The sequence below is a fragment of the Amblyomma americanum genome, chromosome 9, assembly GCF_052857255.1.
Source record: "Amblyomma americanum isolate KBUSLIRL-KWMA chromosome 9, ASM5285725v1, whole genome shotgun sequence".
In the NCBI taxonomy this organism is placed as follows: Eukaryota; Metazoa; Arthropoda; class Arachnida; order Ixodida; family Ixodidae; genus Amblyomma; species Amblyomma americanum.
The window spans coordinates 135245520-135271921 of NC_135505.1; the positions used below are offsets into that span (position 1 = coordinate 135245520).

The window sequence follows — 26402 nt, forward strand, 5'->3', positions numbered from 1 at the left end:
AGAGTTCTGAAAATCCCCCCATGGAAAGGCCTGTCTCATTTCATAGTGCCACACAACCTTGCCGGACAATACAATCTTCTGTACACAAGGGAAGTTGCCATATGGCAGTGAATAGTACAAATCATTTCCATTAAACCAGCAGGCCATCATTCCTTTGTAAGTAACATTTTACTATTTAATTCTCTAGTCTAGATCGACGGTGTAATGGTACACGATGTGGTTGGGCAGATTGTGTTGTGCAGATGAAGAGTGCTTGGAAGAAGGCTTCTGCGGCAGCAGGTGCTAGCAACAGTACTTGTGCATGTCAGTCCAAACAACTTTTTATTCAAGTAAATAAATAACAGTTCCCACGGTCACTAACGCAGAGTGGTTTGAATATGGCGCAGAAGCCGGCTTGAAGCCAACGTCCACAGGCTATGATGAAATTGCACCAGACACGCAAGAACACACCCACACAACTCCATGCAGCTTGTGCACACTGTGGAGAGATAATGCTATTAAAAGTGAGGACATTAAGACTGGGCCTGCGGCTGCAGTTTGGCACGGCTCTCGAAGGTTTCGAGAATCGAGGCCAGGATCTTGCGCTCCAGCAACCTCAGTCTGGCCGCCATTTTGAGCCGAGCGTTCGAGGCGCCGTCCTTGATTATGCTTTCGTACTCCTGCAATGCGAAACCAAGAAAAAAAATCCATAGAAACATTCCTAAAATAAGTTGCCTAAAAATGCCATACGTTTAGCTATTTTGTTCAGCCTGTCGTGCCAGACTGTATACTACCATGGTTAAAATGAAGTAACATAATGAAACACATTATGCACGCTGCTTTATTTTTATAACTTTGGGAGATTGGGAGCCACCTCGGCAGCCCAAAATCTTATGTCACAGGCCGTACTGTACGCAGGTCAAGTATGACAGCATGGATTCAACAGAACTCCACTCAGGACTGGGCTAATATATTGGTTCTCCTTCATTCATTTTAAGCGCTGAAATCATACCCCAAAAAATACGTGAAGGTACAATACGCTGAAATTTCGCTCCATTTTCTATTGTGCATGTAACAAATTTCAAAATGAAGCGTGCCCGTAATGCACAAATTGGTTGTTTTATGGGGTTTAGCGTCCCAAAGTAACTCAAGCTATGATGTACGCATAGTGTGGAGGGCTCTGGAAAATTCCGACCATCTAGCGTTATTTACTATGCACTGATGTGGCGCAGTATGTGGGTCTCAAGGAGTCCGACTCCATCGAAATAAGACCACCACAGGAGGAATGGGACTCACGAGTGTTGTGCATACTGTGCAATATTAGTGCGTGTGAAAGAACCTCAGGTGGTCGAAATTATCTGCAGGCCTCCAGTATGGCGTGCGTCTCCATAGCCCGAGTTAGTCTCGGAAGTAATATAAAACCAAATAAAATGTGCCATAATCCTATTTGTTTACGCATTCAAACCTATAAACATTGTTCAATAGGGTTCGAATAATTGCCATGGACAGTCAAGCTAGGTTACACAACGCCAAGTGAGACTGATATCTTAGAACCAGCACGAAATTCCGCAGAAAGTAAGGGCCAATTAGCCGCATTCGCGGTCCAGCGTGTCATCAAACCGCCTTCTTCACCTGGTCGCTCTTGGGGAACGCCCTGAGCAGAATCTGGATGCGCACGACGAGGAAGTTGAGCGCCTCTCGAGCGTTGTCGTCGCTTGACCTCAGGATGTGCTCAGTGTTGAAAGTTGTCGCTTGGGAGGCTGCATGAGAGCACCGGTAAATAAATGTTGCTCGCGGTCAAAACATAAATATAGCAGGCAGATTCCTCAGTTACAAAATAAAAGACCTCTTTTATGACATAGAGTGGTCAATAGCAAATTATTTCTTACCATCTTTGAGGACAAGGATTCTAAGAAAGGTTGAGAGATCCTCGGTCACAGGACGATCTCGAGCCTTGAGCGCGAATGTCCCGCTTCTGTAACGAAGCGAAGGACAAGCGTATCAATCACACGTGAGGTGGTGTCAGGACGCACACCAGATACATAATAAGCTTATTCGTTGTTATTATGGCGCTAAAATAAGCAGGTTATTCATGGGCACTGATACAGCACTTGGCTCATTTATTAAATGAAAATAATGGAAGGTACCCTGTTATGAGACATACAGACTTCCCCAAGGGCTGAGCTAGGTCATTCAATGCCAACCAATGCGCTCCCAAGCCTTTGCTGACGAGCCATAAATAACAATTTTCTGTGTTCCCATAACTAGTGCAGCAACGGCAACCACTAGCATACGCTTATAATGCATTTTGGCACATATACTTCGCGTCGTTGTTTACCTCAAAGGCAATGTAGGAATTCAAAAGAAAGTGCTGTTCATACGAAAAAGGTGGCAAGTAAGCAAAGCCTCCAAGAATAGACGATACTTCTCAGTGGATTCCCATTATTTTTCCAATGTTTCCAAGGTCGCTGTGCAGCCCCACGATAATTTAACATATACTGGAAACCTTCAAGGCTTTATAACGATTGCATAATCAAGAAGCTACAAAGTTTATCATTAACTATAACAGATGAGAAACAAAAAGCTGCCAAAATGTTATACCTGCCAAATAATATAATGAAAAAAAGATGTCCCATTGAACAGATAATGTCAAGCAGGCATGCTACAGTAACCTCTAAGCACGTTCGTGTAATGGAGAATATAGTGATTATAAACACATAGTCAGTTTTCCTTAACTGCCACTCACGCACTTTAGAGCGTTAGCTTTACTGGTCTTATTTCGAGCCTCCGAGTTATGCTGATTCGATGAATAGAATCCAAGATGGTGGCCTCCATAGCAACGGCATTGTATCCCAGTGGTTACCATGGGAACCGAGGTGGTTACATAATGGAATAAAATAATAACAGGCGGCAGCATGATGCCCGAGCGCCACAACTCGAAACTAAACTATGTCGATCTCCCGGTATATATATTCCTGCCTATCAGGCATCAAAGTCAAGCCACTTAGTCCCGATATTTGTGTAAAATTTGTGGGTCAACCGTTTGCCACAGAATATTCTGCATGGTGTCATACGATCCCACGTTTCATTGAGCATGAACTTACTCGTTAAGTTAGAGCCTAGCTCGCAGCAGGAATTCGAACCGGCGACCTGTGTAGCCTCAATTCCACGTCTTTACGAATCTTCATAAGAACATTGCGGCTTAACCATTGGTCACAGTGTTCGGGGTGGTGGCATATGATTCAGCATTTCGTGTAGCATAAACTTACTTGTTAAGTTGCAGTCTAGCTCAAAGCAGAGATTCGAGCCAGCTACCCACGTTAGGTGCGTTAACGCTCGATATTCGATCGCTGCCTCAGCGTCGGCTCATTTTTTGCTGCACAGCCAGAGTAGATTTCGATGACACATATTTTCATTGGCTTTCCAACATGCTCAGGCAGTTACTCTGGGTGCTTTGCTGGCATTAAGCGTTGCTGAAATAACGACATTATAGTTGATTTCTATGAGACTGATGGCCCTACAAACTTCATTTCAGCATGAAATACAAAAAAAAATCTCTGGCTCTTTATTGACCCATTTGAATGCTATGAAAATGTGCACTCCACGCTCACCCATTTTATGGCATAATGGCAGAATACTCAAATATGGCTACGGTGTGCCTACCGGTAAGTTCGTGTGACATCTGGCCCATGACTAACTCACAGACGACAACGCATTCACTAGGTCCACTTTTATTCAGCTTGAGAAAACGAGCCTTCGTGGCCTATGGATAGCGTGCACGTCTCCCAATCTGAAGGTCCTGGTTTCGATCGCCACCCAAATCCAAGTTCAACCAATTTTCTGTTCTGCTCAATTTTGTTAACTCATTGCTTCCATGGGCGATTTTTTTGTCCACAGACAACAACACCGGCTTTTCTGCGACAATGGACCCTTAACACAGTAAAAAGACGAGTTAACTCAGAAGAGAGAGAGCACTGATTCAGAGCTCGTCGCCATTAAGGACTTTAGTCGCTATGTAGGCAATGCCCTTTTTTTTGTCGCATGTGGTCCTGCACTGCCGTGGAATGCGAGTCTGCCGCCGAGCAAAGTTCGTTGTGCGGATTCATTCTGCAAGTTCGTCCCATATGTAGGTCCACGCCATAAAACAGAAAATGCTATAGGCACATAAACAGAAGAGATTTTCATCGCATTTAGCACCGTCCCCGTGGAGGGCTGTTCAGTTGTCTCGGACAGCATATACATACAGCGAGAGGTCGTGGTCATCACAGAGCTTGGACTTGACGGCGAAAAGCGGGTCCTTCTTGCTCACGCCTGTGGCAGCAAAATCACAGGAAAATGAAGTGAATGTGCAAATATCAGACCTCCAGTGTACGCGGGAAGATGGCTAACAACATCACAGGTGCCAACCGTTAAACTGTGCCCCATCCCTGTCGGGAAATACACTGCACTAAGGGGTCTCAAAGCTTTATAGTGCGCTGTGAAGCACACCAACTAAGGCCACCTGAGCACAAAGCCCTACCCTGTCCTTTCTCGCTATCACTCCCCTCTGTACTCCTCCTTGCTATCCTCTCCTTATCCCTATATTTCTGCCAGTCACAGCTAGCCACTGCTGGCAACATGTTTTCCTTCTTTTTTTTGTATTCTTGTAATAATGAACTACTACTACTGATGCATTTTATGCATTATGAAATAAGGACAGTTATCAGCCTCCGGAAGGAAAGTTAGGTTTCTTGGGGCGCCACAAGTTGCCAACTCTAAATGTGGCAGGTGCAAGTGGATAAGACGCCAACAGATGGAAATTCGCTTCCTGTACTGGGCCCACCGTGGCATTATCTCAGACACTTATAATTAGAGAAGAAGAAGAAGCTCGGTAAAGGCGGACTAATGTAAAACACACAACGCCTGTCAATGATGTCACCCACAAGTACGAGAAAAGACGAGAGCTTCTTGGATTCTTTCTCCACATTTTTTTGGATCTCGAAAGAATGGGGGAGTTAGCATCACAAACACTACACGACAGCAGGTCACGTGAGCCGCATGGAAGGATATCCTAGACGGTTACAAGCAAGTGCTTTAAAAGAGGGAATGCCTAACTGGAAAGACTACAAACAGGCAACGAGGCCTCGCGAAAATTGGGCGAAAGAGGAGGCCTCACCAAGCTTGATCTCGACGGCATCATGTCGGTTGTTCTCAAAGACAAAACCGTTGTGGATGAAGAACTCCGCGTTGGTCCGTTTACCATAAAAGATGGTCACCTGAAATGAGCAGGGAAAACTGAAGTTAAAGTCAGAGGGCTCCTGTGGACATTCCAGGTGCTTGGCTTCCGGGAAACCACAGGAATACTGGGTTAGATTGGAACCAGATGAATACACAGCTTCCTGCAGCCCAAAGAATGATCCTTTTGCAGTGCATCTGTAATACCCACAACTGAGGTCTCTCCCAGATAACTTTGTGCATGCCAATAAGTAGCATTGGTAACTTTGGCATCTACAGACAATGTGGGTGCGAAGATTTGTGACAAGACAATGACACCACAATGTTTCATTGTGGCAGGTGTGTGAAACAGAATAGAAACCAGGGCGAGTCGGAGGCTGTACATGATGTCTTTGTGGGTGCTAACTTTAAAAAGATGCGGAAACAAGACACAGAACACGTGCCGGTTCCACGACTGGTTTATTTGAAAGGAAACGAATACTTATTAAGGTATGAAATACTTTATCTCATTTGTTTTTGTGTTGCTTATACATCGCTTCGACACAAATAACGATCTGGCCCACACCTATATTTTTCCGGTCAGCAGCGGGGCAATGCTACGCCAGCTGTGAAGTTTGAATGCTATGCCAGCTTTGATTCTCAATAAGCAATCATCATCATCAGCCGAAATATGCTCACTGCAAGACAAAAGCCTCTCTAACAATTCTGACCAATGCGAGCTGTGGCCACATTATACCCTCAAACTGCCTAACCTAATTCGCCCATCTGCCTGCCCCTGCCAGACTTGCCTACTCTTGGGATTCACGTAGAAATGGGGACAGGAAAAACGAAAAGATGTCAGACAGTCCTACCTCTTCCCCTTTCTGGAAGTCCTGCATGGCGTAGCAGCGAACCATGCTTGCAGATGAGTCATAGTCCGTCAGCACCTGAGAAGAAAATTCAGGGGGCACTGAAGACTGCTTATGTGCTGTGAATGCGAAAGCATTAGTGTATCATCGTAAGGATTCAATGTCAACTCAGGCTGCACACTAATAAATGAAACAAATACGTGCTTCCAAATGCAGATTTCACAACGCTGAATCTACCGGACTAGCAAACTGACAAACTTAACCGGCAGATGTATGCTATGTGGAACAAGAACTCCTATGACACCACTTGGAACACTGCAGGACGCATGGTTGCGCCACAATTTTTATATGAAAATTGGCTTTTGAGGAAAGGAAATGTCACAGTAACTGTCTAAAATCTCAATGGACATTCAAGGGCACCTCAAGGGAAGAGGTAAAAAGTCTGGAAAGGCATAGAACTGAAGGTACATATGTCGTCGGCTGAAATCCCTGCCGCAAGCTAGCCTCTAACTTATTATTATTATTTGTACATACTGCAGCCCCTACAGGGACTATCGCAGGAGTGGACATATACATTCAAAAACTAAAGACATGGTAGCAAAAAATTAAAACATCAAAGTTGAACACATAGGGAAAATTGCACAAATTGGGAGCATGGGTACATAAATAAAGAGATTGCGAATCAGTTATGGCCTGCATAAATTTGTCTATAGGAAGGGAATGCACTGGACCAGGCAATGTATTCCAGTATTCGATGGTGCGCGGAAAGAAACTATATTTAAACACATTAGTGCAAGCAAAGTAAGGTGAAAAATTAAGATAATGATAATTTCTGGCTGACGATGGTATGGCACTCGTGATGTACCTGTAGCTTGAGAGTCGATAGTGCGAATTAGTGACATAGTGCAGAAACTTTAATGATTCTAGTTGCTGGCGAGTAGCAAGGGTAGTGATAGTGATTTGTAATGATTTCAGGGCAGAAGAAGGTGAAAAATCACTGCGATATTTATTACATATGAAGCAAACTGATTTCCTTTGGATGGCCTCAATTTTCTTAATCTCTAGCACATTTAAACTATATGCATCGGAAATCGTATGACACCACCCGGAAAGCAGTGTGCCGCCAGTTATGCCGAGTGAGAAAGTGGTGCGTCAGAGGCGACTGCAAGGGGGGGATTGTTAGTGAATTAGTGCTTTAAAACTAAAAAAGCCTAACACGATCAATGCGATATGAGCCAAAGCCAGCGTTAGGCATTAGTGCTCACCCCTGACGGTAGCTGGCGGAGTGATCCTGCCATCAATTGCCACGTGACATGCCATAGCCCCCCTCCACTCACCTGATCCAATCCAGCAACATAATGAGCCACCTCCTACTCCTTCAGTTTAAAAAAGAATAAGCCACTCTTGACTGGGGACAGGAGTTTCCCCCTCACCACTCCTTCCCACCCACCTACTCATCCTCTCTCCTCTTTCCCCGGCTCTCCCTACCCCCTGAAAATAGAGAGAGATAGGCATGGAAAGAGGAGAGAATGTTCCCACTTTCCACTTTGCCCAGTCTCCACCGAGGCTTCACAGGCCATATCCAAAGCCGCCCCCCCTCCCTTGCGATAATGGGCATATGATAATGGACGTTCTAATGATAACGCGTTAAAAATGCTTATACCAAAGGAATCAGAAATCGGAGGCAAAACAAAACGTTGCATTATCCAGATAGTTGCCAGCCCGTGACTGGAATGACCTTCCATCCGAAGTGGCAACCATCATTGACTACAGCAGATTCAAAACCGCCCTCGAGCATCACTGTATTCATGCTAATTGTCTTCTCAGCCCACCCCTCATGTAATGTCCCTCGTGGACCTTTCAGGAACAAATAACTAAATAAAAGAAAATTGAATTTCTCCTAGCGTTTTTGCATCAGAGCACCTCAGATTCAGTGATTGTGTCAGCACGAGTATGAGTGCTTGAGTGGGCTCATCCCCTACCTTCCCATCGCTGTGGTTGCACATGTCCCACAGAGGAACGAGAGCCGTCACGGCGGCAGTCCCGTCGACTCGGACGTCGTCTCCGCCGGGCCCGTCTGACTCCGTCCAAGGCACGGCGTTCTGCCGAGTCATCACTGCCGACACGGCCCACCTGCGCATCGATATAGGTCGGAAGATAAGTGCGAAACCGCGACATAGTAGTGAACGCAGCTCCGGCGCGGCAGCGACCGAGGCACGTGATCTGACGTCACAGCCACACCTCCGCCACTCCTTTTGGTCGAAGGTCATTGTCAAGAGGTTTTAACCTTGAGCTTTTCATGCGGAGAGTACAGCTTTTCGCTCTAATCATTCGGAGGAGCGCGCGGTGCCCGAAGAACTTGGAGTCCACATTGTTTGTCGCGGTAACTTCCCGACCAGCGTGACACGTGCAGCCATTGCAGAAGGCAGCGAAGCAACACGCACGGGGGTCAAGAATTCAGCGCCGCGGAGTGGTGTTTACCGTTAATAGCCCAAAGGAATTCATTAAAAAAACACTACGCCCTCACTACCCCCCCCCCCCCCCCCCCAAAAAAAAGCCGCCGGAAAACCAGAACAGAGCATCGATAAGCGTGCCCGGGAGGAGACGGCGGCGAGCAGCGAGGCCTATGCCACGACAGCCACGCTATAGGACCGTGCACGGGACTTCTCGCGTGAATCCCGGCTGCACACTCTGAGCCAAAACCGAGCAGGGTGGGACTAACAACATCAGACATAACTTCACCAGCGAAAGCACGAGACACCAGGAGAGCACAGGACAACGCTGTCCTGTTGTCCTGGACACATGACAGCGTTGTCCTGTTTGCTGGTTAAGTTATGTCTGAAATACACCAACTAGCCCACATGGTTACCTTGTTACACTAACAACATCACGTGGCCACTGCGACAAACAGTTTTCCAATGGGCTGATGCTAACCGAGGCGGCTGTCCCTTTGCAGCCGGTCTCCAAGGCAGTAACGGCTGCCCTTTTCTGGTGGACTAACGGTTCTAGCAACCAATTCCCCCCAAAACTGATAGACGATTACGCCAGCTGGTAATGCGAAATTTGAGAGCAGCTCTTCGCGGCTGGCAGGTGGCGTACGCTGCTATAGCCACCCTTTGGAATTTTCCCGTGGCAGCCACCCGGTTCCAGGTGGCGTTGCACTATAATACTTGGACAACCGGTTACGCCGACTACTCCGGCTACGCCGAATACTCCGACGACCCAGAAGCGAGGAACGGGTGCTGGCTAATAATTAATAATAATAATAATTGGTTTTGGGGGAAAAGAAATGGCGCAGTATCTGTCTCATATATCGGCGGACACCTGAACCGCGCCGTAAGGGAAGGGATAAAGGAGGGAGTGAAAGAAGAAAGAGGTGCCGTAGTAGAGGGCTCCGGAATAATTTCGACCACCTGGGGATCTTTAACATGCACTGACATATATCGCACGTTAAAGATCCCCAGATGGTCGAAATTATTCCGGAGCCCTCCACTGCCTAAGAATGGCGCTCTAAAAAGCAATAGTTCACTAGCATCCGCTCATGGCGTTATACTGGATCTGTACGCACGTACGCCTCACTGCGTCGCCACTTCAGCTTCACGTTAGAAAAGCCACAGCGCAATGGGTAACTCGGTCACAGATTACTCATTAATCACCCTTGCGATGTCTGACCAAGCGTCAGTAAAACAGTAAGCCCCGATGCCCTGTCTGCTCGGACGTCTCAACGCAACACCACTGGCTCACAGTGGAGGCGTACACAGTCGTCCACGGCGGCCGAAACACCTTATGACACTTCCATCCGCGTTTTGTACAGCGCTGGAAACAGCTTTCGCACATCCACGAAGGTAGACGTCTAAACATGGCACTCGAAAGTGCAGAGCGAGCGTACCTGTTGCACGCCACAGTGTGTGCTGCCAACGTATCTATATCTATGGTGTACGAACGATGTAAAAACGGCATTAAGTGGCGAACACACGCAAAATGTGTACGCGCCATAAAGATACGTCTGCACATTCCTCTAAGGGAGACGAGGTCGGCGGTGCAATGGGGCGCCATCAAAATGTGCTCAGGCACTATGGGATACGCGTAGCATTGGCGGCAGCGAAGGTCGTCGGGCGCGGACGTCACGCCAACTCTGTTCTGCGCACACCGCCGCTTTACGCAAGGCCACGCACGCCAGCACACTGAAATACTGGCCTCATGGCTTATTCGTCAAGGGAAAACATCCAATTGTAGCAATGTACACAGAACTGGAGGTAATACCGATAGCTATAGAGAACAAGTTCAGTTTCCAAAAGACGCCGTGTTATAATAATAATTGGTTTTTTTGGGGAAAGGAAATGGCGCAGTATCTGTCTCATATATCGTTGGACACCTGAACCGCGCCGTAAGGGAAGGGTAAAGGAGGGAGTGAAAGAAGAAAGGAAGAAAGAGGTGCCGTAGTGGGGAGGGCCCCGAAATAATTTCGACCACCTGGGGACCTTTAACGTGCACTGACATCGCACAGCACACGGGCGCCTTAGCGTTTTTCCTCCATAAAAACGCAGCCGCCGCGGTCGGGTTCGAACCCGGGAACTCCGGATCAGTAGTCGAGCGACAGAAAACGAAACCACGATCACAGCACAATCATGCGAAATTAAAGCAGCGATTACAAGGCAAGTTTGTTTAGCGGGAAGGAAGTGGTGCTGAGTGAAATACAGTCGAACCTCAATATAACGAAACGGTTTATAACGAAATAATTGATATAACGAAGGAAGGACGACGCCCCTTACAACGAACTTACGACTCTAACGAAGTAATCGCAAGGCCCCTTCGACTTCGTTATAACGAGGTTCAATTGTACACAAAGCCAAGGTAGTCAATTTCACCAATTTTCAGGTTTTCGATAATAATAATAAGAAAAATTGGCTTTTGGGGAAGGAAATGGCGCAGTATCTGTCTTATATCATTGCACACCTGAACCGCGGTGTAAGGGAAGGGATAAAAGAGGGAGTGAAAGAAAGGAAGAAAGAAGTACCGTAGTGGAGGGCTCCGGAATTATTTTGGCCACCTGGGGATCTTTAACGTGCACCGACATCGCACAGCACACGGGCGCCTTAGGGTTCTGCATCCATAAAAACGAAGCCGGCGCGTTCGGGTTCGAACTCGGGGACTCCGGATCAGTAGCCGAGCGCCCTAACCCCTGAGCCACCGCGGCGGGTCAGGTTTTCTATCGATAACGCTCTCTGGGGCGCGTCGTCCGATTCCCTCGGGAAGCGATAAAGTGACAACAATGAGCGGAGTTTCCAGCGGGAAAAAGTGGTTTTTGGGGAAAGGAAAAGGCGCAGTATCTGTTTCACATACCGGTGGACAACTGAACCGCGCCGTAAGGGAACGGATAAAGGAGGGACTCAGAGAAGGAAGAGGTTCCGTAGTGGAGGGTTTCGGAATAATTTCGATCACCTGGGGATCTTTAAAGTGCACTGACATGCAACAGCACACGGGCGCCTTTGCGTTTCGCCTCCATCGAAACGCGGCCGCCGCGGTCGGGTTCGAACCCGGGTACTCCGGCTCAGCAAACAAGCGCCTTAACCACAGAGCCACTGTGGCGGGTAAAGAGCAAAAGTGCAAATTTACATTTTACAATCTGTATCACAGGTGATATATGCCGGGCATTACGGGATTAACGCTGTAGTAGAACTTTCTGACGGACTAGTTGGTACATCTCTATTAAACAGCGTGCGCTAACAGGACGTACACGGGAAACTTGGAGACATAGGAAAGAAGCGCTTCTTTCCTCTGTCTCCAAGTTTCCTGTGCACGTCCTGTTAGCGCACGCTGTTTAATACAGGATTAAGGGACATGCTTTCGCAATTAATGCTCACAACTTCAGAAAGCGCGCACATTAACTTGCTTAAGTAATGACCCATAAAACAGTTGTATAATTTCGACCACCTGGGGATCTTTAACGTGCACTGACAGGGCACAGCACACGGGCGCCTTGGAGGAAAAACGCTAAGGCGCCCGTGTGCTGTGCGATGTCAGTGCACGTTAAAGATCCCCAGGTGGTCGAAATTATTCCGGAGCCCTCCACTACGGCACCTACCTCTTCCTTTCTTCTTTCACTCCCTCCTTTACCCTTCCCTTACGGCGCGGTTCAGGTGTCCAACGATATATGAGACAGATACTGCGCCATTTCCTTTCCCCCCAAAAAAACCAATTATTATTATTTTCATTGGACATTGAACGTCCCATTAGATAGATTCACGAGAGACGTACGGACGCGTAAAGTCGCTTGCCACTACGACCACTTTAGTACGGCGCACACTGTCGCAGTCGCGGGTATAAAACGAGCCCGCGAATGCACATAAAATCGCCTCCTTATCGCTTGCGCTAATACGCTCTCCCGGGAGGCTTGCCTTCTTCAGCCCCACTATCTCAGCTGCGAATAACCGGGGCAGAACGCCGCCGCCAAGCGATCCACGAGCCATCCACCCTCTCGCTGTCAGCAATCACCCGGGGACCCTATAGGAAGTATGAAGCCCACGACAGCACTGCAGACGCTGGTGGTCACGGCGTGCTACTTGACGGCTCTGACTAGTGGAATGGCTAACCAATCTACTGAGCCAACCAAGCCATCGCCGATTGGAGATTCCACGCATTCTTACACAGGACGTAACCTCGTCGTGCAACCTTACTTCAAGACGAGTCCCCAAACCAGCAGCGCCACACGTCAACCTACGCACGGTTCGTATTCCGAAACTCGGTAACGATTCTCTAAATTGTGTTGAAAACTTCTCTTCACACAGCATACAAAACGAGCAAAGATTTCAATGCTAGATATTATTCCAGCTGGCCCAAGAAAAGATATTTCTCGCTCTACTGAAAATCTACTTCGATGATGTAAAATTTAAAATTCCCTTCGCACATCTGGCTGCTGCAAGATTCCAGGACATACAAATTTATCGCCGTACTAAGGTTACCTACGCGCTAAAAAAAAATCGAGTTTAGTCGATCACCAAGCTGCATGAACGAGTAGCTTTCCAGCGCAAGCCGAGTGATAATTAAATCTGCCAAAGTCCCGTTGCCTTTTAGCTCTTGGTCTCTAAGTTAACCCGTGTATGGCTGGACTTTACGAAATGACAAAATTAAACTAGTTTTTTTTCGGCAGAGAATGTTCCTTCACTTAATGCTTCAAAATCCGGTCTGGAGGGACAACTGCTTCCTGCATGCAGGACTACGCAAATGAACACGCTATATTACGTATGGTAAAACAAATCATTTGACATCAACTCCAATGCTGCATTTCTCACACTGCACGTTTTCTCGTAACAATGCGCACTTCTCTTTTTGTCGCGGAATTACTATGTGGTCGACGCGGCAATGTGTTCGTTGTTTCCACTGCTTCAGGGACCTAAACTCTCTCCACCGCTTCGATGTCACAGCGATCACCACGTGGCAAAACAAAACAAGAACGCAAGTCCCGCAGGAGCAACCTTAGAGGCTATCGCACCTACGGTACGCGGCGCAAGCTTTTATGCACAAAACTTTCGGAGTTACTAAGAAAACGCCGTGTCCCACATGAAGGGGACATATGTGGGTTAATGTGAACAGAGTACTTCGCTTGATCACTTCTTTCAAATCGACTCAGCTGTTTTTTTTTCTTTTCATCCATGTGCCTTTTTCTTGTTCTATAGCTCCAAATAATTTGCGCCTGTGCAGAAAATTTCATCGGTCCTCAGAAGCTTTTTACCCGCGTGCTCTTGTTTTGACTCGTATTCTGGCCTCGATCTAATTATTCCGGTAGGACAACCGCACTAATCCCGGCCAATCGTTAGGTGTTTCACATTTCCTAATCTTGGTGAAACCGTTCAATGCAGGACATAACCCCGGCGTTTCGGACCCCAGTGCGTTTCCACCTCCTCCTCAACTACCGCGCCAGTTCCACCCAGAACATCGCCTGCGTCGCCCCGCCTTCACCAAGCAGCTGCGCCCACCATTCCACGTCTACTCCGCGGACACCGGTGGTCTGGTACCACGTCGTCAAGACACACCCTCGGCGCCGGACCAAGAAAGGAGTCAGGGCACGGATCGCGGCAAGACCGGCATAGACGCGAGCGGTTCGGCGGTACACAGTCGCCAAAAAACCCTACCACTCCAACCCACAGGGGCTGAGCCAAACTCGAACAGGACGTTGGCGACCAATGGCACCGCCACGGGAAACGAGGAGACCAGTCCTGCAGCCACTGGCCTGTCCGCGTCCACCATCTGGACACTGGTCATGTGCGCCGCTATGATCATCGCAGCCGTTGCCTTCTTCGCGGTGGTCCTCGCAGTGTGTCGCTGTCGTCAGCGTCGAGAGCGCCGAAAGAAATACCTGACTACGCACAAGGACATCCGGGTCATGAAGAACATAGTCAAGATGGCGGCTCGCAGGGAGAAGGAGACCGTGAGGCAGGGACCGTTCGGCAGAAGTTCGATTGCGTGATCACTGCTGGCGCCCAAACCGAACAGGATTGTACAGTCAAGATACAAAAAGTGTACCGCAGAAGCCGCGCAGTGTCCGTACGTGTTTTGGACGGCGCTGACTGGAGAGTGTGATGGCTTCGGTTCGTGCTCCTAGTCTACTGTCTTCCTACGCACGAAGACTTGTAAGCGGTGAGACCGCGCCGAGGCCATAAGCGATATCATCGCATCTCTACAATGTCAGTCACTGTGCGTACACTGATGCCACAAACGCTGCTTTTATTCTGGTGTATTAGGGAAGGCTTCCACGCTCAAAAGCAGCATTGGACGTCTAAGTACAAAGTATGATTTCCAGGGCAGAAAATCTGTGTTCAATAGTGTGCTTTTTCTTTCAAATTTTGCTAATTGTTTCCGCAGCAGTGAAAAGTAGGCCTGCGCAAATGTTCGCCAATTTCGAATATTCGGTCGAAGCATTCGGCATTTGATTTGATCCGAATGTTTAAGATTCGAAATCTCGAGGTATTTGGTTTTGGTTAAACGTACCTCTTCGGGGATGGCATCGCGGCGCGCGCGCGCGCAGCCAAAGCCCCAACTCCATGGACACCCGCCTTCGCGCCCGCGCGAATGCCGGAGCCGGTCTGCGCATGCGCGCGACAGCACTCGCGCAGACGCCAGCGCGGCGCCCGGATTTGTACCTTTCAAGGCACGGCGGCTCGCATCAGTCGGAGGACGCGCGGCACTTGACTTGCTGGGGATGTCTGAGCTGCCTCTGCCGCTCCTCTCCGCGTGAAATTCGCTAACCAAGCGACGGCGCGAGCACGAGAAGATAGCACGACACATCGAGATGTGTACCCCTTTCCGACACTTGACGCAAGGTGGCGCTGGGTGCGCAGGCGTCCGTGATGTCATCGCTTAAAAGCAACAGCTGCGAAACAACGCAACTGCGATCAAGACCACTAATTTATGGTCCCCAAAATATGTCGGCTCCACATGTAGACTAACTCCCCAGATTTCAGATGGCAATTTTTGCAAAAAGTCGGCACAGCTTCAATGAATGTGACAAGCTTCAATCCATTGTCTCGTTTTTCATGTAATGGCCTTGTGTTAAAAATACGATTCCAAAAAAGTTTATTGCGGCGTTCAAACTTTTTTATGTGCCAGAAGTATTCGAAGCATTCAAGTGAAAACTATTAAAAGAAAATTAGTATTCCCTTTGAACCAAGAAATTACTTCACAGAACTAATGAAATGGAATGGGTGCTTCCAATGTTCATGTGCATGTGCAAGCAACGACAACTGATTTAATTTTGTAGTAGTTTTCAGAAGAAAAAATTGTGACAAGCTATACAGCACATCGAGCACCACAGCCTAAGAAGGTACCAAGAACCAGGAAGTAGACTACCCAAGAGCAGTTATTGCCCCAGTGCTTAAGCAGTCTGTGAATGAGAGTGCATCGCTTTTATTAACTTTTTTTTCTCCTGCTGTAGACACAGGCTGCCTTGCAGCTTCAAGCCACAGTAAACGTGGAACCTGTAGTGTAGCTCTGTGTCTACTTTCTGCAAATACACCTTGAACAAGCAGACTGTTTTACAGAAATGGTAGCCCAGTTTCCTTACAGGCATTATCCTTCATCTACAACTTGACAGCTAAGGAGTTTCTACTTACTTGCCCATTTATATTTTACTCACATTATCTGGTGCTTCTTTGCAGTGTGTTACTACAGAGCAGCATGCAATCATTTGAAAATCTGTAACTTCTTTCTGACTTACCTGTACAGATCATATGTGAAGCAGTCCTTGAAAGGAAGACTCTTTGCAAGTGGATGCGTCTGTCAAAAGATGAAAATCTGTATGAAGTCGAACTCTCTCACTGTCTTCTAACATCTAAGATCCACACAAAAGGCTCTCAGACACCAACCTGAGCTGCATTTTCATTTAATCTGAAGAAACAACTGCATAGACAAAGTACAGCATAGAATAACCAAAGCATGTTGCGTCTCAAGATTTCATGTTACTGATATAAAATACTGTCCCCACACATATCCTTTCCCAGTTTGAAGTTCTGTAATGGCGACTACGTTGAACAGAGTCACAAGCAGAAAGTGGATTGATGTGCTTGTCTTTTGAAGAGCGTATAACAGCATTCAATTGGTTAGACTTAAGAAAAAGTGAGCCAGGCAAGCAACGCACCCAGAAAATCTTGTGAAAGCATACATACTGCTTGGTGTATAACAGCATTCAAAAGGTTATACATAATATAAAGTGAGTGAGGCAAGCAACTCACCCGGAAAATCTTGTGAAAGTATGCATACTGCCTGGCAATGCTTCTATGCAACTTCAAGGCTTCATCTGCAATGAAAGAATAGACTTCTGTGAAGTAAATCGCAAAATTTTTTTGCAGAAAATATCAATGCACCAACGAAAATAAAAATTCAGTTCTTGTGGCTCAGTTGGACACCTATGTTATGGGCAATATAGAAATCCGTTACCAGAACCACTAGCACGGTGAGCCAATGTGCCCACTTTTCAAAACGACATTTTAGCTTACATGTGTAGTTCCCATTCTCTTCAATCAAAACATGCAATAATCTAACATCCAAATTTCAGTGCACTGTTCAAAACCTACCAAGAACAGTTGATCCAGAAAGAAGCTCAAGTTCTTCAATGCTAAAATAGAGCACAGTGTTGAATGACTCTGGAAGAACCGCTGCATGCTAATGTTAAGGAATGTCATGCATGCATTTATTGCCACTTTCTCTTCAGCAACCTTCGAGGCAAAGGGCAGGCACGCTTCATTGCAGTATTTCAGATGGAAATAAAAAGAGAATAAACAAAAATTAAGTGCACATTTTCACACCTAGCCCAGTCCTATTATTAAGACAGTGTGTGCATCCAGCCATATACTCAGAACAAAAACAAAGTGTATATTCAGCCATATACTGAGGTTTAGACAGATTTTGAAACTCAAGAATAAACCGAAACAGAAAAAAGGATACATATATAAGGATGCCAGAAAGATGATTCGCCAACAGAAAGCTCTAAAATGAGGAAGATGGCCAGGGCCACATTAGACATAGTTTTCATGATCGGGTCATCCCTTAAAAGGGGGCCAAGTTTTGACTTTCTAGCAGCAACAGTAGTCATCACAAGTTTCATGGGTATACCGAGGAACTGGCTGCTCTCCTGCAAGAAGAATAACACACATCTGGTCACAGAGAGCAAATATAGTACCACCAACTATATTAAACTGATTAAAATTGCATGGCAATAACTGCCAAACACGCAACATGTAATTGCTTTCTACACTGCTATCTAAAGAGGAGAGAAAGCACAATGGTAAGTACTATGCTTTAACACTTTATGTCTGGATGCTACAATGACCAAATAATGTCCTGAAGTTAAAATTGAAACCTGGGTGAGTTGGTAAAAATTTGTACTTTTTGAAAGTGCGAAATACATGGACAAGAAAAATACACATGTACACAGAACAAAGCAGCCTTATTATAGTTTAGTGCGGCACTAAAATTCAAGGAAGAAAACTGGAACCTGAAATGTGCAGCCACAGAAGAAAGGAAGTGCACAAAGCGAAACAAAACTAAAACACAAAAAAGGTTTTTCATCTAATGTACAAGCTGCCAAGAAAATTCACATTAGATACTGCAAGACAGATGGAAGCGCAGTTCACATTCCTGCCAGATGCTTCAGTGATATGATGTGCTTCAACTAGTATTCACGTCCTCCTTAATCTTTATGCTTAAAAATGACAGGAGTTTTCTCATAAACACTAAAGCAAGAATGACTGTAAGAATGGCATTGTGCTGAGAGGTAGGAACACCAATCCTTTGCGAATGCACTCTCATGCTTTTCCAGCCTACTGTTAAAACATTGGCTAGTTCGGCCAATATGTGACTCGCACCCCGCAATGTCAGAATGCACACAGAACTGCAACAGGGTAAAAAGTATTTCTCATAATTTACTCTGCAGCCAGCTTCTTCATGTTACTGTTTTCTGCACTTCCTCAATTTGCAGCTCTGTGTTTCAGATTTTAGTTCCTTTTGGTCAGTTTTGTTGCAACAAACATCTGTGCGTGTAAAAGTGCATCTTTCATGTTTGATATATTTTACACCTCCAGAGAGTACACATCATCGGAAACACAGCTACCACCTCTTTGAGCACAAAATGCATGTAAATTAACACTGACTAGCATACCTTGAACTAGAATTAGCCTAATTCAAAATATGGGTTGAAGTTAACATCTTTTGTCCACGATAGAAAAGAGTCTCTTGCTATTGCAACATTTCATTCCTAGAAATAGAACTGAGCAGTTCACATCACCTCAATATTTTCTTCAGCAACCAAGCCATACTCCCCATCAGGTAGGTCTTTTATAGCCACATTGCCAAGATAGGCACCATTCTCAGAACACCACTTGAGGAAAGCAGGCCACTTGTTTGATCGCTTCGGCAAGTCTGGCATTAGGGCTGAAAATATGGACAAGTACACAATGCTTTATGACAAAAATGGTGCGATCTAACACTCAATGGTGCCATGTTGCACCCTAATTCCCCTCAAAAACGGTAAATAATGGGTCAGGCAGCAAAATAATAAAATCAACAGTTAGGATCCTTGAACTGAAACATCGGCAATATGTAAATATAAGTAAAGGATAGAGCAAGAACAAAAAAGCTATAGTATGAAGTGGACATGATCAAGTTTTTTTTCTACATAAATGCCACAGATTCAAAACAGAAACTTGTTTCCATGAAACCACAACTGAACTTTCGATTCCTTTTATGAAACGCACAGCTTGAATACAGTAGCTTCTTAAATTACCCTCCATGAATGTGAGATTGAGTCACTACGCAGTATCAAAATTCGAGAAGAAACACATTGTAAAAAAAAAAAGCCCTTGGCAATTAACTTCCTAATGCTTGCGCCATACTAAGAGAACGCGCCAGCACGTATACATACGCAACGATGCATTCAGGGACGCTTGATCGCGCTGACACACCACACACTCACGTTTTTCCAGTTCTCGGACCTCTTGGAGAAACTTCTGAATTTCCAAAAAATCCTTCCACTCCTTTTTCGGATCCCCAGACGGCAGCGTTGTGCATCCTAGAGCGAGAACGCTCGATCATTTGCATATTCGCACAAAACACTAAACGTACTTTCATGCAGCCCGAATGAATTGCCGAACTCGCACTACGCGGAAACAGTGCCACACTCACTGTCCAAGACTTCATCGAGCAGCTCCCGAATCCTCTGCTGATCTTGAGACGCCAACTTTTTCCCACTTCTCTTATTGTTTCCCGGCATAGTGAAACGTGACACCGGCCCGGCGATCTGCGACCAAAAGCGTTTGTCGAGAACGTCGCGCGTCGATGATGCAATGAACTTGTACACAACGCAGAAACTTGAACACTAATGTGATCTACATCCGATGTATAATTCTGAAACCTGTAGGTTTCTATAATTGCCCAATTTTTTTCCGAAACGAGAAGGCTTTTTAGAGGCGTCGCCTCAGAAAGGAGAACCACACAGTTGCACCAGCTCTTAAGCTCTGCTTCTCGCCGATCTATGAGAGACGCAAGTACTCAGTAGGCCCTTCCGGCGCCGTAAACGTTGTGCTATTCCACTCTATAATGAACGATGCCAATATTTACCAGCAGACCACAGCAATAGATATTCCGGCCAGCGACGCACTCATAAACACAAGCACGCACGTGTGAAACTGAACACGAACGAGTAACGGTACTCGTGGCGCCATCTAGAAGGCAGTAAAGACAGCGCCTAATGTAGTTGCACGTAATGCCGATAGTCACCGCCACAATTCCAGGCGTACATTGCGGCGCTGGGATCGAGGCACCCAAAGGCGTACACACATGCGTGCGCTGCATCTAAAAAAAAAAAAGTGATTGGTGATTAGTCAATTAAAAGAGCCGGGACGAGTTTCACTTCTCGATGGGAACCTCAACTGCGCCGTGAGCAACGAAAGAGCGGTAAAACAAAAAAGAAAAGAGAAGGGCTGCTGCAAATCTGTTAGTACGGTCTGTACTACTCGCTGAAGGCGTAGTGTCCGTGGTATAGCTCCAGCGCGCATGGTTCCCGCCCGTGTGTCCCCGGTTCGAATCCTAGAACCATCGCGATGATGAAAACTCTTTCCCCAACATAATTTCATTGATGAAAGAGGTACCGAGCGATGACTTTTTTTTTTTTCCAGGGGAAGAGGGGAATACTGAAATAAAGCCGTAAGTCACAGATACATCAATGACAGAGGCACCGAGCGATGACTTTTTTTTCTAGGGGAGGGGGGGAATACTGAAATAAAGTCGTAAGTCACAGATACATCACTGACGTGCAAAAAGTTACCGCGGGTGACTGAAAGGCTCCTAGACAGGTCTTTATGACTGCATTTTTGTGTCTTTTACGTACTTCGTTCACACCGCGTCATGAATAAGCATCACAGGAGCCATTTTAAACGGGCAGGATCCCTAGAGGGAGGCCTCGTTTGCCTGGAAAGCGCTCGATACATGATGCTGAATATTTATTCCCAGTCAGTACCTATGTTCTTGCCAATGTTCATCATTCCTGGACAATCATTTTGAATATTGGAATATTGTACTGCTATATAAATACTGAAGGTAATGATCCTAATTATAACTGCTTCCGATGCACAGCAAAATCTTCCTTTTAAAGTTTTGCATCGCTTGCACCCAGCATGCAGTTAAGACTGCCGTAGAAAACCAACGGGGAACGTTTCTGACGATAGCAAAAAACCTCGATATATAAAAAGAAATGAAAACCTGCCGACGGGAGATCTGCGGATATATTTTTATAGTGAAACCTTACAATGGTAGAACCTTGTTATAACGAAACGGGTTATAACGAAGCTACGAAGTAATCGCGCCGTTCTCCTTCAACTTCGTTTTAACGAGGTTTAACTCTATATGAAAAAAAAAATTGCGCTCATAAACTTCTTTCCCGTTGCAAAACGTTTTTGCCGAGAATTGCTGGGCATGTTTCGCGTCTTTTAAACGCTAAATATATCCTCAAATTAAGCCACCAACTAGCATTGAATGAGGTTTAATTAGATGAGCAGTTTAACGAATACTGTTCTTGTAAATAAGCACATAATATCCGCAAATTCATACAGTGCCTTCAACTTTGTTGATGAAATTTTACGCTGTGCCGTTTCCTATATGCAGTATTCTGCATATTTATCTTGAAGGCAGGCAGGCAGGCAGGCAGGCAGGCGAAGATGTTTAAAAATTTTCCCGCCTCAAACGCTGGCTCATTTACAACGAACTGCTACAGAGAAGAGGCATTCATTGTGACACCTTTCGTTACTGATCCGGAGTCACCGGGTTCGAACCCGACCGCCGCGGCAGCGTTTCGATGGAGGCGAAACGGATAGGCGCCCGTGTGCTGTGCGATGTCAGTGCATGTTAAAGATCTCCAAGTGGTCGAAATTATAATTCTAGAGCCGCCCACTATGGCATCGCTTTCTTCCTTAATTTGTCTTTTACTCCCTCCTTTATCCCTTCCCTTAGGGCGCGGTTCAGGTGTCGGCCTATATGTGAGACAGATGCTGTGCCACTTCCTTCCCCCTCCCCCCAAAATAAACAATTTTCATTTTAACTTTTGTTTCATAGTAGGTTTGACAGCGGGCCTTACCTGGTTAAACCGCGCATAATGCAAACTCAGTCGTCTGCGCCGATCGAGATTGACTAACCGAAAGAAAAAAAAATGAAAATTGGTTTTTGAAGAAAGGAAACGGCGCACTAATTGTCTCGGATCTCGGTGGGCACCCGAACCACCCCTTTAGGGAAGGGATAAAGGAAGGAGTGAAAGGAAGAAAGACGTGCCGTAAGTGGAGCGCGGCGTAGTGTTTTCGACCACGAAATACAGTGTTAGCTATTTGTGAGAACATATGTCTGCGACGTGAATTGTTATCAACTCCGCTTCTCACATGCCGGTGCTGTGTGAGTGCGATAAAATGCCGCTCATACAGACTGTTGCGGAAGTAAACGTACGCAGTAGAATGCGTCTCTCAGGTAAACGGGTGAATTGTCCGAGCTCACATTTCTCATATAAACGACGTTCGGCCGGCAGAATTATTTTATGCTACACTTGTTTGGGGTACTTGCCTGATTCGATCAGCAGTCGGATATTCACTTCGTCTACGTTGATGACGAAGCAAAACCAACCGTTATCTCAGCGATTGCCCCTGTGGCGCCATCTCTCATTACGGCCGAGGAGATTCGGCAAAGGAGCGGGATAAAAGGTGTTTTGCGGGAAGTTTGAAGACGCTTTTTCAAATGCTTTATCAGTGATGGTAATTGGATCCGTTAACACGCGTAACGCTTTAATAGCTGAAGAGGCTGCGATAGCGCTATAGTATGTACAGGTACTAGAGCCAAACTATTCTCTCATACCATAAGGGGGCTGTTAGGAACTTCGCCAAAGGCCTAATTTCTAGGCAGGCGGCCAGTCTACTGAGGACGCACCCGCTAAACCGGGAGGTTTCAGTCTGGGTTCCAGCTGATGAGGGTCTACCAGGAAATGAGGCTACTCATCGCCTCGTTCGAGACGTATACACCCGAGCGGCCGTAGAGACACCTCTACCCGGAGACAAAGACCCCCTCATCCCCTACGAATAGCTCTCTGAGGCTCCCAAACTGGGCCGAAGGATCTATCCACCACCAGATAGGTCCCTAACGCCCTCAGAATGTAGGGCATGGCGAAAAATTAAGGCCAATCGCTTCTTCCCTTATGTTACTCTGCATAATGAGCTTACAGGCGACCCAGAGGCTTGCAATCTCTGCAGCGTACCTCTTTGTCAAAATCATCTTATCTGGCAATGCACCGAATCTCCGGGAGCTAAACAGACTGATCCCCTTGATCAAGTTTCCTGGGAGTACTACATCCGCGGCCCAAATGCGGATGCACAAAACATCGCCCTACGCCTGGCGGAGGAGGCTTACTCCAAGACCTCTGCGGGAGGGCCGGCAAGCGGGATACCTTCCCTCTGGGTGAGCCCCTGCCCCCAGGTCCATGTCGGTGCAAATAAAGTCTTATCTCTCTCTCCCTCTCTCTTTCTCTGTCAGTGATCACAAAAAAGCTTAGTTGTTCGTTAAGTTGTCCGTTAATTTGCGTGCTTTTGCCCGCGGCATTCCTTCATGCACTCTTGATCTCTTGCGTATATGTGTGCGTGTAAAACTAGTGGATTCCCTGATTACATAAATGCTTTGCTCTTCATTGTATACAGGCTATGGCGTGCGTAAGGATGCACCCACTGTGCCATCTGTGTCACCAACGCTTTGTACCCATTGCTTACGGTGAAAAGAGCATGTGCATGACGCAGTCGATTCCAAGGAACTTCAATTGATTATGTCATAGGCGCATGTATTTTCGACCATGTAGCTCACACGTTTGCAGTGGCCGACTTGTGCGGCTTGCGTGAGCGTGTTCTGCTGCGACGACAAAATTTGGCGTCCCCTTGTGCATGGAGCGATCCGTGGCGCGGTTCAGGTGTCCGTCCAGATGTGAGACAGATACTGCGCCATTTCCTTTCCCTAAAAACCAATTTTCAGTTTTTGCATTTCAATTAGCACTATCATTTCTCATTTAAGCTTTGGACAGTCCCTCAAGGTTGCCTCTATGTTCCATCGCAGTTCGCGCACTTCTGCGCTTCCACTGTACACGTAGGTCCATCTTGGGCATGCCGGCGTAGCGAATACATGTTGTCCTGCTCCTGCACGCAGCGTTGACGCCCAAGCCTCTGTCATTTTCGGCATTGCAAAAGCTGCAGTCACATATGGGAAGACACAGTGCCTCACGAGTTCTGCCTTTACATGCGACGGCAATCTCTCCCCTTCAAACACGCCCTTCACACAGCTCGACCGTCAAAAGTGGTGAATGCTAGTTATGCGCACACTAGTCACGTCGGTGAGTCGCCATTTATTATCTTCGTCTACGCCGGAAATCACTGATACCGTTGTAATTCCGTCGGCGAAAAATGGGCCCCTCATATACTTCCGAAGCTAGACAGGAACTTCAGGGTGTCTAAGGTTGTCCGGTTCAACACGCCAACAGAAAGGACGTTCTCCATGGCGTTGATGCGGACCTTCTTAAATAATCCAGGAAAGGCTGTAGGTTTGTCGAAAGGTTTCAAGTCTGATGCTTCCGCGACACCCTTTAAGGTTTTTGAAAATGCTTGCCCACTGCAACTGGCATATGCTGGAAAGCTATCTTGCGGAGAATCCTTTTTGGGAGTCGGTTAACGACCTTGGTGTATCACTATCGTACTCCATGTCTTCCGAGTAAGAGAAGGTATTTGATGTCCTCGCGAGGTCAGAGGTGGGACGTTCTTTATGTCCTCGCCAGCTTGAAGCTTCGTCGTTTAGGACGGTGATTCCGTCACACAGAAGTTAGCAGAAGCAATCAAATAAGGACTGACAGGAACGCACGAAGAGCTAACACTGCCAGTCTATGAGCCGCTGAAGAAATCAGAAAAATTGCGCGTGTAGACCTTTTCACTGTTTACAGATTGATTGAGCGCGCGTGCAATTTGGACTGTGATGTTCATGCGCAGGAGATGCGTGTATGAAATCAGCAAATCAGAACGCTACTGGCACAGCCCAGAGCAAATATGTGCTTAAAAAGGCAAATGTGAAAATATCTATAGTTTCTCGCCGTTTGTAAGAATTGTGCACCACTAGCCGCCGTGGTGTCTGAGTGGTTATGGTGCTCGGCTGCTGACACGAAAGACTCGGGTTCGATCCCGACCGCGGCGGTCGAATTTCAATGGAGGCGAAGTTCTAGAGGCCCGTGTACTGTGCGATGTCAGTGCACGTTAAAGAACCCCAGGCGTTCGAAATTTTCGGAGCCCTTCACTACGGCGTCCCTCATAGCCAGAGTCGCTTTGGGACGTTAAACCCTCATAGCTGTTCGTGAGTGAAATGATCTAGCCAAGACTTGGTGGTCGCACAACCTACTGTTGACAAATTTGTCGAAATTGCCGGTCAAACTGTGCTGTCCACATCGAGAAAGTGATGCTATTGTTACTGTGCCTATGGTTCCTTTGTTTGGCATGTATGATGTAATCTTCGATGTGAAATTGTGTATGATGTTATTGCTTTTATATTTCACGTGCCAGTCTCTATTGCTGTGTCATCAAATGTATCCGAAACCAGTTGATTGTGCGTTACCTTTTTCCCCCATTCAATTCTGTTTACATTGGCCAATTATCTTTGTTTAACATATCTGGTTGTCCTTTTTGTACGCTTATGCGAATGTCTCTACCAAAGATCTGCAGTCTTCTACCCACTCCTGTAAAAATCTCTGAAAAAGGGATTGACAGTATTATGAAATAAATAGAAATAAATAAAACCAAATAAAAAAACCATTATGTACAACTGTCTCCTACGGTCATTTAAGGCGCTTCGTTCACCCTGCGGAAGTTATGACCAATTAGGTTTTCGAATCAACACGAAGGAATGCGAAAATTATTCCTCTCTGTTTAGTCCGCTTGTTGAAAGTGCAGGAGACAAGAGCAACACGGAAAACGTAGCCCAAGCTCTAGCATGCGCATGCATAGCGAAACTTGCGCCACTAAAGCAGCCTTGTAATCACTTCATCTCTATAGACGGGCCAGAGGCAGACAACGAAATCAAAAAGCAAAAAATTATGGCCGCAGCAAACGCGACTACGCGCCGTCTGCCCATGGAAGCAGCGGTGCCGCGAAGTGCACATGTCACTGTTCCCGATCTCTGCACTCTGGGGAAATTTTCTATAGCTGATAAGTGCGACAGCGCAGATCGCCCGATCGCCTTGCAGATGGCGACAGTAGCGCGCATGCGCAAGCAGCTGACTCGAGGGTGAAAAATGCGGTCCATCAGACCGCCGTTTTCGAT

The 26402-nt window shown here is 46.5% G+C and overlaps 2 protein-coding genes across 2 annotated transcripts; one reads left to right on the forward strand and one right to left on the reverse strand.

The window, feature by feature from the left end:
* Positions 1-302: 302 nt before the first annotated feature.
* On the reverse strand, positions 303-20245 carry Setd3 (SET domain containing 3). Its single transcript, XM_077637509.1, has 15 exons — positions 20151-20245; positions 19716-19830; positions 19507-19602; positions 18820-18965; positions 17481-17667; positions 17111-17191; positions 16769-16833; positions 16255-16313; positions 8024-8174; positions 6045-6119; positions 5135-5234; positions 4224-4290; positions 1869-1954; positions 1612-1739; positions 303-659 (listed from the first exon to the last, which is right to left on the reverse strand). Exons 2-15 carry the CDS (start codon positions 19801-19803, stop codon positions 513-515), a joined length of 1476 nt encoding a protein of 491 aa, XP_077493635.1. The 5' UTR covers positions 19804-19830; positions 20151-20245; the 3' UTR covers positions 303-512.
* LOC144104470 (uncharacterized) lies at positions 12486-15706 on the forward strand. Its single transcript, XM_077637510.1, has 2 exons — positions 12486-12767; positions 13901-15706. Exons 1-2 carry the CDS (start codon positions 12557-12559, stop codon positions 14506-14508), a joined length of 819 nt encoding a protein of 272 aa, XP_077493636.1. The 5' UTR covers positions 12486-12556; the 3' UTR covers positions 14509-15706.
* Positions 20246-26402: the final 6157 nt, after the last annotated feature.

What these genes read in the sequence shown, in the direction of transcription:
- Setd3 (XM_077637509.1), bottom strand. Translation starts at nt 19,803, where the DNA reads ATGCCGGGAAACAATAAGAGAAGTGGGAAAAAGTTGGCGTCTCAAGAT. An exon ending in GCAACCACAGCGATGGGAAG is followed by an intron (nt 6,120 to 8,023) that starts GTAGGGGATGAG and finishes TTTTCTTCTCAG; the next exon opens with GTGCTGACGGACTATGACTC. An exon ending in GATGACCACGACCTCTCGCT is followed by an intron (nt 1,955 to 4,223) that starts GTATGTATATGC and finishes GCTTCGTTACAG; the next exon opens with AAGCGGGACATTCGCGCTCA.
- LOC144104470 (XM_077637510.1), top strand. Translation starts at nt 12,557, where the DNA reads ATGAAGCCCACGACAGCACTGCAGACGCTGGTGGTCACGGCGTGCTAC. An exon ending in CACACGTCAACCTACGCACG is followed by an intron (nt 12,768 to 13,900) that starts GTTCGTATTCCG and finishes CGTTCAATGCAG; the next exon opens with GACATAACCCCGGCGTTTCG.